This window comes from Ornithorhynchus anatinus, chromosome 18 (genome assembly GCF_004115215.2).
Source record: "Ornithorhynchus anatinus isolate Pmale09 chromosome 18, mOrnAna1.pri.v4, whole genome shotgun sequence".
In the NCBI taxonomy this organism is placed as follows: Eukaryota; Metazoa; Chordata; class Mammalia; order Monotremata; family Ornithorhynchidae; genus Ornithorhynchus; species Ornithorhynchus anatinus.
The window spans coordinates 13,091,962-13,105,525 of NC_041745.1; the positions used below are offsets into that span (position 1 = coordinate 13,091,962).

General features: G+C 42.7%; 1 protein-coding gene across 1 annotated transcript in view; it reads right to left on the bottom strand.

Moving 5' to 3' along the window:
* The window catches only part of GABRB3 (gamma-aminobutyric acid type A receptor subunit beta3), a 144,663-nt gene that overhangs the window by 40,230 nt on the left and 90,869 nt on the right, over nucleotides 1–13,564 (bottom strand). The window contains exon 4 of the mRNA XM_029082957.2: nucleotides 9,533–9,753. Coding sequence (XP_028938790.1) covers nucleotides 9,533–9,753 — 221 coding nt within the window. The remainder of the gene's footprint in view (nucleotides 1–9,532; nucleotides 9,754–13,564) is intronic.

Genomic DNA, 13,564 nt, shown 5'->3' on the forward strand with positions numbered 1-13,564 from the left:
GGAAGGAGGAGATTGAGGAGGAGGATAAGAAAGAGGAGGAGAAGGAGGAGATCAAGAAAGAAGATAAGAAAGGAAAGAAGGATGAAGAAGAGCAGGAAGAGGTGGAGAAAGATGAAGGCAAGGAAGAGGAAGGGGGGAGGAGAAAGAGGAGAAGGAAGGGGAAGAAGAGCAGGCATTTAAATACTATATATCTAGGTAGCTTTTTGAAATGCAATCAGTAATCAAACTGAGTTGCCAAAACTGGGCTAACTCTTAACCAAGATAAACCGTGGTAGGAACCAGGAAACAAACAATCATTCACAGACCAGTGAGGAGCGGGAAAGAGAGAGTGTTCATATACCTAGTTCCCTTCATGTTCAAATATGAGGCTTATGATGGAGAGAGCCTATTCATGGGGGTGGGAGTGACTGAACGGTAACCCAGCCACCTGCACACTGAGCCAGAAAGGCTGATGATCCGAGCCATCCCATTGCGTTTGCTGCTTGCCACCCTTGTCTCTGATTTTGATTCTGCCTCTTGGTCTCCCAATCTTCCCAGAATAGCCACATAATGCATCTCAGTCTACTAAAATCCAAAGGACCAAGAAAACGATGGGTCCTCAGGGACCCTTTTTTGAATCATATTCCACAGATTGAAAGGATCGCTCGAAGGGATGCTAATGGGCTGATCGTCTGATCGGTTCCCACATCTGCCAGTCTACCTGTTGAAAGTTCCTCTGATTGGTTCCCTCAGACAGGATCTGGTTAGCGGACAGGGTGGAGGAAAATAAAGTGGGGTGATGTGAGTGTATAGCGGGGTCATGGCTGGGGATCTCTGCAGAAGTCAGTCCCCTATGAATTCAGATCTGTTTGGGGAGTCCAAGCCAGAGTTCTATGAGGTCACTCTGAGGTTTAGATCGGCCCCATTGCGGTGGAGAAGTTAAGTGACTTACCCAATGTCACAAAGCAGACAAGGTGGCAGAGCTGGGATTAGAATCCAGGTTCTCTGACTCCCAGGCCCATGTTCTTTGCTGCTTCACTTAGACTTTGAGCCCCATGTTGGGCAGGGACTGTGTTCAACCTGGTGTCTTGCATCTACTCCAGGGCCTAGTTCAGTGCTTGACACAGAGTAAGTGCTTAACAAATATTATCATCATTACTATTATTATTACGAATAATAGCAACTACTGTGAGCAGGACAGTGTACTAAAAACCCACTCTGGCAAAGCAAGGTACTGACAGCTTCAGAACATAAAAGAGAAATGAAAGATGTGGTCACCAACCTTCATAGAAACTCATCATCTCTTAGAATCTATGTGAGATTCCCTCTTTGATTCAGATGATGGCAAGATTGTAAACTCTTTAAAGACAGAAATCATATCTGTTACCTCTACTGCACTCTTTCAAATGCAATTCCTTTGACTGATTGTTTTTTATGGTACTCATGAAAGACTTACTCTGTGCCAAGCACTGTACTAAATTCTGGGGTAGATACAAGATAACCAGGTTGGACACAGTCCCCGTCCCACTGGGGTTCACAGTCAAAGTAGGAGGTAATAGGATTTAATCCCCATTTTACAGATGAGATAACTGAGGCCCCAAGAAGTTAAGTGACTTGCCCAAAGTCACACAGCGGGCATGTGGTAGAGCCGGGATTAGAGCACGAGTTTACTCCCAGGCCCGTGCTATTTCCGCTAGACCGCAGTCGATTCCATCTGTACTACTCATTTGGGATGGATCCAGAGTTTCCAGAAAAATCTTCAGTTTGGTAGTATAGGTGTTATGTTGAATTTCTTAAGCTTTGGCTAACCCTCTGCTTCTGCTCAGATTTCTTAGCTGGAACTCCAAACCATAATTGGAGGCTTTCTCCGAGCTCCATTTTGCTACAATCATGAATGAAAGATGGCCAGGGGTTCTTGAGGTATTTTTTCCTTTGCTGAAGTACATTTTTAATAGCTGATTCACCAAATAAGTCTTGATGGTGTCACCTTGCCATATTCAGTCTTGACAAAGGAAGGGTCTCATATATTAATCAATTCTCCTTTCACACTGATACTTAATGCCGGAGTTGCTGTGCTGTAGCCATAGACCCTTTTCTCGGTTTCTCTGTTCTCTAGAAGCTGTATTTTTAGCTGCCTTGATTTAGGTGACACTTTCTATCCATATTTTGAAAGCTTAGGCTTTAAGCGCTACCCAGTATCTTGTGTCGCTGCAGGGATCCAAACATTTTTTTTTCAAATCCTGCAAATGATATTTTAAAAATATAATTGTGTGATCTTCCAGGGAGAGCATTAATTACTGCAGCTACGCTATACAAAGCATATGCTTAAAAACATCTAATTTAGCTATTTCACATATATATGCATGCATTTGCAATTTTTAATGAATGATAATGCAGTCAAGTCAATGAGACACCAGTTTTCAAATCTGTGTGCCTCCACGATGTATTTATTTTAATTAGGAAGTGAATATGATCTGATATTTGGCACACTGAGTTTCTGCCTGACTATAAACTCCTTGGGGAAAGGGAACACGTCTACCAACTCCCCTACTGTACTCATGGTGTAGTGGATAGAGCACGGGTCTAGAAGTCAGAAGGTCATGGGTTCTAATCCCAGCTCCACCGCTTGTCTGTTGTATCACCTTGGGCAAGTCACTTCCCTTCTCTGGACCTCAGTTACCTCATCTGTAAAATGGGGATCAAGACTATGAGCCCCTTGTGGGATAGGGACTCTGTCCAACTCAATTTGCTTGTATCCCCAACAGTGCCTGATACCGTGTCTGGTGATAGTAAGTGCCTAACAAATACCATTTTTATTATTTGATGCGTTTTGATGTGTTTTATACCTATAATTCTATTTATTTATATTGATGCCTGTTTACTTCTTTTGATGTCTGTCTCCTCCCTTCTAGACTGTAAGCCCGGTGTGGGCAGGGATTGTCTCCCTTTATTGCTGAATTGTACTTTCCAAGTGCTTAGTACAGTGTTCTGCACACAGTAAGTGTTCAATAAATATGATTGAAAGAAGGAAGGAATGATTAGTATTAAAGTTATTACTCTCCCAAGTGTTTAGAACAGGATTAGAACCCAGGTCTTCTGACTCCCAGACCCACTAAGCCATGCTCCTTCTCAACCTCTCTTGCAACCTCTGCTTTTCCCAGAATGCCATAAGCTTTACCTGCATCATTTAAATATAAAACAAACTACCTCACAGCCTAGCAGTAGCACTCAGAAGATGCACTAGAAATAATATTTTTACTTGAGGTTCTTGAACTATACCAGAGTAATTTGCATATAGAAGAACATTGTTCAATTTATTCTGGCAAAATTGGATTTACTTGGAAGTTACATACATGTTTAATGTTTCAGTTAATAGAGGAGTGTCGAATACAATGCCAATATTAAAGAAAAAGATCAAAATGTATTTGAAGACCTAAGGAAGTCAAGCACCAGCTATAAAATTGTGCTTACAAAAGATTATGTTCTGATAATACACGCTCCAAGGAATGCATCGTTAACTTTATGGGAATATTTCAAAGAGGAATTTGACAAATTGGAAATGCAAGGAATAACTGAGAAAGTAGGCAGACCAGTGGGACAGGGACATCCTTCAGTAAAGAAAAAGAAGGGACCCAATAGGTGAAGACCAAATAGATGGCACAGCCAACAGGAAAGAAAGAATGCAAAGGGACTCACTTTAGCCACCAGCACTAAAATCAGTTCCTTTCTACAAGTGTTTGGCCCCAAAGCCTCAGGACTAAAGCTCACCCACAGTCCTTCATGGGAGATTCCATCACGCCTCAGAACTGAAGGAGGGTGATAAAGGGAAACAGTTTCCCATTTGTAGAAGTGATGAGATTTTTGGTTAAATGGCAGAGGACAAATTATTTTCTTCTCTAAGTGCAGCTTTATGGTCTGGCAGCTGCCACTGGAAGCTGATGTACACATTCACTAGGCAACTGGTAAAGTATTGTTTCATGAAGTTGCCGCAAAGTTATCCAGAAAAATACTGGCTGATACAGGTTTATGAGTATCTATTGATGACACAGTGATACGGTGTACCCTAATGAAAGAATGAACCAAGATTCTTGAAAAACCTGAATTAAACTTGACAACGCAGACAATGGAAACCAAATAAAAGTAAGTGCTATTTCAGATTAAAAGAGATTTTCTATTTGGGCACCCAGAAGGGGTAGAAATGAATCCAAAGAGAAACCAGGTGATTACCAGAAGGCAAGTAAAGGAAGGGTTGCAGAAGAAAGTGGGGCTTTTTCACTTTTTTGGCAAGCAATTCCAAGTCCAGCTTGAGACTCGAGTCATTTAAGGTCCTTACTGTAAAAAAAAAGTGCAGTGTAGCTGGGAAGAATATCATGAAAAAGAGTTTGACAGGTTGAATTCTTGATTTAAAGCCACCCACACTATTGAAATACCAATAGAGAAACCAAAATCTACTCAGGTGCATCCAAACCTAGGCTTGGAACAGTATTCATGCAGAAATGTAGGTCATAGCAGAGTCCACTGGTAAATACATCTACATTAGGACAATGATGGATAGAGTTTATGCTCAAAAAGAGGAAAAGGCTAAAGTACTTGACTTTGCAGGTAAAAATGCTCATATATTTTAGAAAGGAAGGTCATTCATTGCAGAAATTGGTCTTGAACCATTCATAATCTTATATATTCTTTTTAGGATTTCAAAGGCTATTATTTCACTAGAGTTTCTTGATGTGAAGTTCTATTATACTCCAGGGGACCACGAATGAACTCAGGCGTACGCCTTGAGCATGTGATTAAAAATATAAGTCCTCGAGGTTTAAATTGGACATCATGAACATGCATTGCTAAATTGCATCAAAAATGAAATTCTGAAGATTTCTGCAGAGGTTTCAAATAAGGATAATCACTGAACAAGGTGAATGAAGTTGAGTTGAGATGTGTCAGAATTAAGTACTTTTCAAAGGAAATGGAGTTACGGAAACTTACTATCCCAAATTTTAGACTGGTGAACATGAATATGTAAGGGACACTTATCTGTAGAGAAATGTAAAAGAAGAGTCAGTAATATTATGACTTGACAGATAAATAGGGATTTTGGTGAGAAAAGGGAACTATTGTGAAACATCGAAATATCAAATCCCATAATAAACAACCAACGACTGTGGCTGTTATAAGGGGCACTTATATGTAGACAAACGTAAAAGAAGAGTGAGTGACAGTGTGACTTGAAAATTAATAAGGACTTTGGAGAGAACAGGAAAATTTTGTTAAACACATAGAAATATCAAGTCACATAATAGGCAGCCGATGATTGTGGCCATTATTCTGATCCACAGTCAATAGTGGCAACGGAACTGTTTGTAAAATGGTTGTTACTGATTAGTATTTATATTTCCTGGAAATTGGAATACTGAAAAACACTACATTAAATATTAAATCTACTTTTGCAGGACACCATGTGCGGTGTCAAATTATGGCAAACACCACGTAACAACTTAATACTACGGATTTAAAACAATGGCATTGGAATATGGTCCAGGACAAAGTAGGTTAAGATTATTCAGTGGATCTTAGGAAAAGTAAGAGATTCAGGAGACCCCACTTACTTGGTATTATTAAATTAGCAAGCTACATTAAGGCAGTAATGTAAGGCATCCTATTAGAAAGCAGTGTGGCTTTGTGGAAATAGCATGGGCCTGGGAGGTTGAAGACATGAGTTTTAAGCCTGGTTCTACCTCTGTTCTGCTGTGGGACCTTGGGCAAGTCACTTAACTTCTCTGTGCCTCAGTTACCTCATTTGTTAAAGTGGGGATTAAGACTATGAACCCCATGTGGGATAGGGATTCCTGTATCTACCCTAGTTCTCAGTACAGTGTCTTGCACATAATAAACACTTAACAAATCCCATAAAAAAAAGCAGAGGCCCTTTTGGGGTGGAAAGTAAGAACTAGATTCCAAGAAATCTAGACATGAATCCACTGTGAGAAGGGGGAAGAGAATGAATGACCAAATTAAAGAATCAGTGGTGTTTACTGAATGCTTCCTATGTGCACTTATTAATTCATTCAATCGCATTTATTGAGCACTTACTGTGTGCAGAAAACTGTACTAAGTGCTTGGGAAGTACAATTCAGCAACAAATAGAGATGCTTGGGAAGTACAATTCAGCAACAAATAGAGACAATCCCTGCTCACAGTGGGCTCACAGTCTAGACAGGGGAAGAGACTGCTGTACTAAGCAAGTGGGAAAGTATTCATTCATTCATTAGTATTTATTGAGCGCTTACTATGTGCAGAACACTGTACTAAGTGCTTGGAATGAACAAGTCGGCAACAGTACAATACATTACAATTGCTAGACATAATTCCTTCCTACAAGGACTTTGCAGTCTTCAGAGGGAAACAGACTTTAAAATGAATTACCAACTCAGAGTGTAAGGAATGTATGTAAGTACTGTGAAGCCAGGGGTCGGGTGACTATATAGTGCTTGAGGGATAAGAATCTGAGTGCACAAGTGACATAGACTGAAGGACAGGAGGGGAAATAAGAGCTTAAGGAAGGCCTCGTAGAGGAGATATAATTTTAGAAGGGATTTGAAGGTGGGGAGAGCGGTGGTCTGTTGGATATAAAGGGAAGGAGAGTTCCAGGCCACAGGGAAGGCTTGGGTAACAGGTTATGTTGGGGATAGATGAGATTGAGGTGCATCAAATAAGTTGGCATTAGAGGGACAAAGTGTGAGGTGTGGGTTATAGTAAAAAATGAGTGAGGTAAAAAAAGAGAGAGATAGCTGATTGACTGCCTTAAATTGATATTAAGGAGTTTCTGTTTGTTGTGGAGGTAGATGGGCAACTTATGGAGCTTTTTGAGTGAGGAGTATTTTTTTTCAGAATAACGATCCAAACACCAGTTGAGGAAATTACCAAGGTTACAGACTTGATAGACGGGGAGGACAGTGGTGCTGTCTACAGGGATGGGAAGATCAGAAGGGAGGATGAGGTTTGGGTGAGAAAAGGAGGAGTTCTGTTTTGGACTTAAATTTGAAGTGTCAACAGGACATTAGAGACTACAGAGAAGGAGAGAGTTTAGGCCTGGAAAGGTAGATTTGGGTGTCATCTGCTTAGAGGTGGTAGTTTAAGCTCTGGGAGTGAATGAGTTCTTGATGGGAGTGGGTGTGAATGGAAAATAGAAGGGGACCCACACCTGAGCCCTGAGGGACTCCCACAGTTAGTGGGTGGGAGAGAGAGGAGGAGCTTCCCCAAGAGACTAGAATGAAGGATCAGAAAGATGGGGAACCAGGAGAAGACAGTATCGGTGAAGTCACGATTTGATAACGTTTTCAGGATAAGGGGGTGTCGAAGGCAGATGAGAGGCCGAGAAGGATTAGGATGGAGTAGAGGCCACTGGATTTGGCAAGAAGGAGGTCACTGGTGACCACAGATAAGGCAGTTTCCATGGAGTGAAAAGGGTGGGAACCCGATCGGAGGAGGTCAAGGAGAGAATTGGAGGAGGGGAACTTGAGACAGTAGTTGTAGATAACTCGCTCAAGCAGTTTGGAGAGGGATGGAAGGAAGGAGATGGGGTAACAACTGGAGGGAGCCGTGGGGTCGAGGGACAGGAAACAACAAAATGAAAAGAAAAACTGGGGTATAACAGGTGTTCTTGTTGCTTACCTAAACTTCAGAAAGACACTCAAGTTACAGTGTGCAAAGGTTGTTATTTGGAAAACACTGCCAGTACTATATAAGACTGAAATGGAAACGACAAATCCGCAGTTGAACAGGGGCTCTGACAATATCACCAGCTGAAAAGAATATCAAATCAGCTTATTTTTGTCATGGTGGCATTGAGGGAAGCGAAAACAAAGGACACTCAGCTCCCTGTGGGCGGGGATCAGGTCTACTAACTCTATTGTACTGCTTTCTTCCAAATGTTTAGTAAAGCGCTCTGCACTGTGTGTGGTAAATCCACAATAAATACCACGAGACTGAGTGAAGGACATGTTACTTCAAAAAGATCAGCAAATAAAAGAAGACAGCCCAAATATTGAATGAGTTAAAAGCCTTTAAATGTATATCCGTTTGCTCCGAGAAGACGTGCTAATGAAGATGTTATAAAAGGGAAGATGTTAAGAGAGCATATTTTACGACTGATCCAACATGCCAATAAAATGAATTATTTGCAATTTCATTGACATGCAGGGGAGCAGATGCAAAAGGCAGCAGACCGATGTGTGAAATCTGGGCATGAAGGCATAGGGAAGACTGGGAAACCAAGAGGCTGATTGGAAAACAGTGATAGGGAGGCAAAGAACATCACATCAGTTCAGCAAAGGGCATTTGATCAATGGACAAAATGTGGAATGGGGTGTCATTTGTGCAGAGGTCATTTGAGCTCTGTCCACTAGCATGTATAGGATCTCACTGTCAAATAGATATCATATTGAATTATACAGGAAATTTATATAATCATGCATCTAGAATTATTGAATTACATGTATGCATGCATGTGCAGAAACCAATACACATACACATGCATATATACAGATGTTTACAGATGTAAGACATATATACACACATGAAGGTGTGTGTAATAATAACATTGGTATTTGTTAAGCGCTTACTATGTGCCGAGCACTGTTCTAAGTGCTGGGATAGATTCAGAATAATCAGGTTGTCCCATGTGAGGCTCACAGTCTTAATTCCCATTTTACAGATGAGGGAACTGAGGCACCGAGAAGTTAAGTGACTTGCCCGAGATCACAAGGTGCAGGTGGAGGAGCTGGGATTAGAACCCATGACCTCTGACTCCTAATCCCGGGCTCTTTCCACTGAGCCACGCTGCTTCTATGTTGAGGGCATGGGCATGTCAATTGGTTTCTGAGAGTTAATGCTCCCTCGAAGTACCTAACTCACTTCTAGGTCCTGGAGATTAATTACCTTACTATTTTTCAAGGTGCCCTGCATGAGAGGAGAAGTACGAATCCAAAGCTAAACGGCTTCCTGAAAAACCTTTCCCAGCAGAATTTACCCTGGTTCACAGGTGTTTCTTAATGAGTCCCACTCCAACCCCACTGCCGTCTCCTAATTATTCCCACTCCATCCCCCATTGCTGTTTCCTAATTATTCCTGCTCCATCCCCATTGACGTTTCCTAATTTCTCCCACTCCAACCATAGCGGTGTTTCCTAATGAGTCTTACTCCATCCCCAGTGGTGACTCTGACTCCATTCCCATTGGTGTTTCCTAATTACTCCTGCTCCGTGCCCATTGATGTTGCCTGATTATTCCCGCTCCGCCCCCAATGATGCTTCCTAATAAATCGCGCTCATCCCCATTGGTGACTCTCACTCCATTCCCATTGGTGTTTCCTAATAAGTCTTGGTCCATCCCCACTGGTCTTTCCTAATGAATCTCACTCCATCCTCATTGATGTTTCCTAATTACTCCTACTCCATCCCCCACTGCTGTTTCCAAATGAATCCCGCTCCCCACCCAATGCCACAACTGCGTGCAAGGAGATTAAGCGCATTTCCGAGCAGCTGGCTGCCCAGGCCCACCTGAGTCCATACAGCACGGTTCCGTCAGGGTGGAGGCGGATCATGCTGTTCTTCACGGTCACTCCATGCACAAATGACTTCTTGTCGTTTAAGAAGTAGGTGTCGGGCACCCAGAGTTGATCCGCCACTCGATTGTCAAGCGTGAGGTTGAGGGGAATCCCAGCATAGGCCAGCCTCTTATCTCGCCAGTACTGCTGAAAATACATCGTCAACGTGTAGTCCTGCCAGGGAAAACAAGCCACCGTCAGTGCCTGAGTGACTGCATCTCCATTCCTGTGGGCCTGAGTGAGCCTCTGGGACTTTTTCCCGTTCACAAATCAGTTTCCCCGCCCGTCTGCCTTATTGGCTCCTTGCGGACCATCTCTTCGGGGGCAGCAGGAATGTCCACAGACGTTGTTAGCCGGGGGAGAAGGGAGTCTCAAAAAAGAACATACTGGCCCCGTCCCAAGCACCACACAAGGATACAATCCACAGGCCTTATTCAATACTAACAACAGTATTTCTTAAGCACTTACAATGTGCCAAGCACTGTTCTAGTACTGAGATTGATATAAATTATTCAGGTTGGACACAGTCCCTGCCCCACAAGGGGCTCTCACTCTTATCCCCATTTTACAAATGAGATAACTGAAGCACAGAGAAGTTAAGTGATTTGCCCAAGGTCACAATTCGTTCAATCTTTCAATGGTATTTATTGAGCACTTACTGTGTGCAGAGCACTGTACTAAGCTCTTGGGAAACTACAATATAACAATAAAAAGACATTCCCTGCCCACAACCACCTTACATTCACTCTGCAAGGTAGGGCGGCATCTCCTGATGCGGACTCGACTTCTGCATCAGCCTCCCCGCCTTCAGCTTCTCCCCTCTCTAGTCCATACTTCACTCTGCTGCTCAGCTCATTTTTCTTAAGCATCATTTTGTGTGCTTCTCAAAAATCTCCAATTGTTACCCCAATCCTCTCTGCATCAAGCAGAAACTCTTGCCCATAAGGCTTTAATCGCTCGATCAATCAATCAATGGTGCTTATTGAATGCTTTTATGTGCAGAGCACTGTACTAAGCACTTGTGAGAGTGTAGCACACTTCCTGACCCATAACGAGATTACAAGGCACACTCTTCCCGCTACTTCTCTTTATTCCTTTCCCTGTTGAATTCTGCTTCCACACATCACTCCCCTAACACCGTGCCACGATCTCATCTCTCTCACTTTAGACCCTAATCTCTTGACCTCCCTCCTGCCTGGAACTCTCTCCCACTCCCCATCTAGCAGGCAACTACTTCCCCATCTCCAAATTCCTACTAGAATCTTCCTCTTCCTGGAAGCCTTCCCTGGCTAATCTTTCATCTCACCTCCTTATTTTCCCACCTACTTGTCACTTATGTACTTGTGTCTCCTCCCCGCTAAGCACTAGGTATTTATCCCACCCCTTTCCCATCCATACCACTTGTTTACGGTTCTTTTAACCCTATTGTTTCCCCCAACCTGTAATTTATTTTAAGCTGATAAGTGCCTAACAAAAAGTATACAAATATAGTGCTTACACTCTCTAAGGGGAGACTGAAGGTAGAAATAGTATTTCTTAAGAGCTTACTGTGTGTGAAGCACCTTACTAAACTCTAGGGGAAAAATACATAGGTGGAAATTAAAGAAGGATTCTCCTTCTCGGGGGCTCACAATCTAAAAATAATAATAATTGTGTTTTTTGATAAGTGCTGACTATGTGGCAAACACTCTACTAAGGACAAAGGTAGATATAAGATCATTAGGTCCTACAAGGGCCTCACACTCTAAGTAGGAGGGAGAACAGGTATTGAATCCCCATTTTGCAGATGAGAGAACTGAGGCCCAGAAAAGTCAAGTGACTTGCCCAAGGTCACCCAGCAGACAAGTGGCATATTCTGAATTAGAACCCAGATCCTCTGACTCCCACTAGACCACACTGCAATCGCGATCTAAAACGGTGAGGCTCTCAAACTTCTAGGGCAGAGGGGAGGTCCATAGGTGAGAGGGGCTCTATAAGATGCAGTGGTTCTATAAGATACATAGGTGAGGAGGAGAGAAAGATGTTTAGGGTAAGCGGGTGTGAAGGCAAAAATGATGTTCTGGGTAGGTGTGTGTGAGTGGGAGAAAGATGCATGAGATAAGTTAGCTGTAGATGTAAAGGCTGTGGAGTATTAGGGAACTGTTTGGCATCCGGAGGCTACAAATTCTATATAAAGAGAATGATTAAATGGCACTGGATGGCATGCTAAGAGTGTGAACACCGCTGGTCTGCCCACTCCTGGCACGCGGCCCCAGTTGGGAGGAGCAGAGACGACTGTGGCCTACTGGAAAGAGCGTGGGTCTGGGAGTCAGAGGACCTGGGTTCTAATCCCCGCTCTGCCCCTTGTGTGCTGCGTGTCCCTGGGCAAGTCACTTCACTTCTCTGGGTCTCAGTTACCTCATCAGGAAAATGAGGAATAAATCCTCCTATGAACCTTCTGCGGGACAGGGACGGGGTGTCCAATCTGATATATTGTATACCTATATACACACTATATATATATATATATATATATATATATATATATATATATATATATATATAGTGCATATTGTATATACCTCAGCTTTAGTGCAGTGCCTGGTGCTTAACAAGCACCATAAAAAAAAAAGAAAAAAGGAGAAAAGCTGGCCCTAGGGTCAAGGTCGAGCCCTTGGCTTCTGTTCCAGGGAAACCATGAATATATTAGAGAGAGACTAAACCTTTCACATCCCTGTCTGGGGCTCCGCTGCAGGAGGAATTGAGGATGCCTCCAGGGGTCTTGACCCCTAAAGCAGCTCAGACAACTAACACCACTTGAGCAGGTAAATGAATATCTAATTCTGCAAGAAAAGCTACGGCTGTGGATTTAATTGCACGTCCTTGCTCTTCTTGACAATTCAGAATGTTCGCTTAATGAAGATTAAACAAGCTAGAACCATACGCAACCATTTTATGCAGGCACCCTGGGTGCAGCAATGTTAATGATGTTCTCACTGTTACTTGGAGAGAGTACCTCGGAAATATCTCAGTGGTCTCCCTCCTCCTCTAGGGTCAGCCTTCCTTCTGGGTCCAAGTATGCAGGATATGAATTGGAGGAAAAAAATCGAGGCTGAAGGAGAAATCAAAATTGCCGTGGTTTAATCCTGAAGGCTTATTCAGAATCAGAGATTGTACCTTACAGAATTAGGGTCTGTTTATAGTCATCTTTTGACATCCAGTATTCCTATAGCATCTCTCCTATGAACAGAAGCCTTATCGTGGTAGGAGAGGGTAGGTACTCTGACGAAGCTTAGAGTTATGCTATATAGAGTCATCCATAACGGAAAGGTCGGACAAAGCCAATTCACCGGTGCTGGGCAGCAGCGACCCGGGAAAGAGTCAAAGGCGGATGATCTTGCGACCAAAACATTGATCAAAGGCAACGGCAGAGACTCAAGGTTTTGCCGCCCGGAAGAAGGCGAGGTATCTTCACTTCCGTATCTTTACTAAGAAAACTCTACGGATACAAATAGCAGAACCGCTTTATGGCAGAAGGTGGAACATTCTGGAAAAGACGTGTCCATGGAGTCGCTACGGATCGGAAATGACTCGACGGCATTTGGAGAATTTCTATAGCACGGGGGTTGGGTTCTTATAGGACTTGGCCTTAATGAAAGCTTCTATTGTTGCACTGTGTGTCTGTCCCACAGCTTTTCTTCCGACTCCGCTTTGCCCGGAATTCAGATTGACATGCAATACTAGGAAAGGTTCTGCTGTTGAAGAGGGTCTGGCCAAAATGTAGAGTGAAACACAAGCTACGACACGATAGACTGCACAGTTCTAAATGCCTTAATAATCCTTAAGCTTCATGGTAGGCATAGAGTTGTTCTTTAGAAAGTACATACACACATACGGACGTGAACACAAACACATGTATATATACATAATATATATCTGCATATGTAGATTAATGTATAATGTTTCCATAGCTGAATATGCACACAAACGTACACATACCATCTTT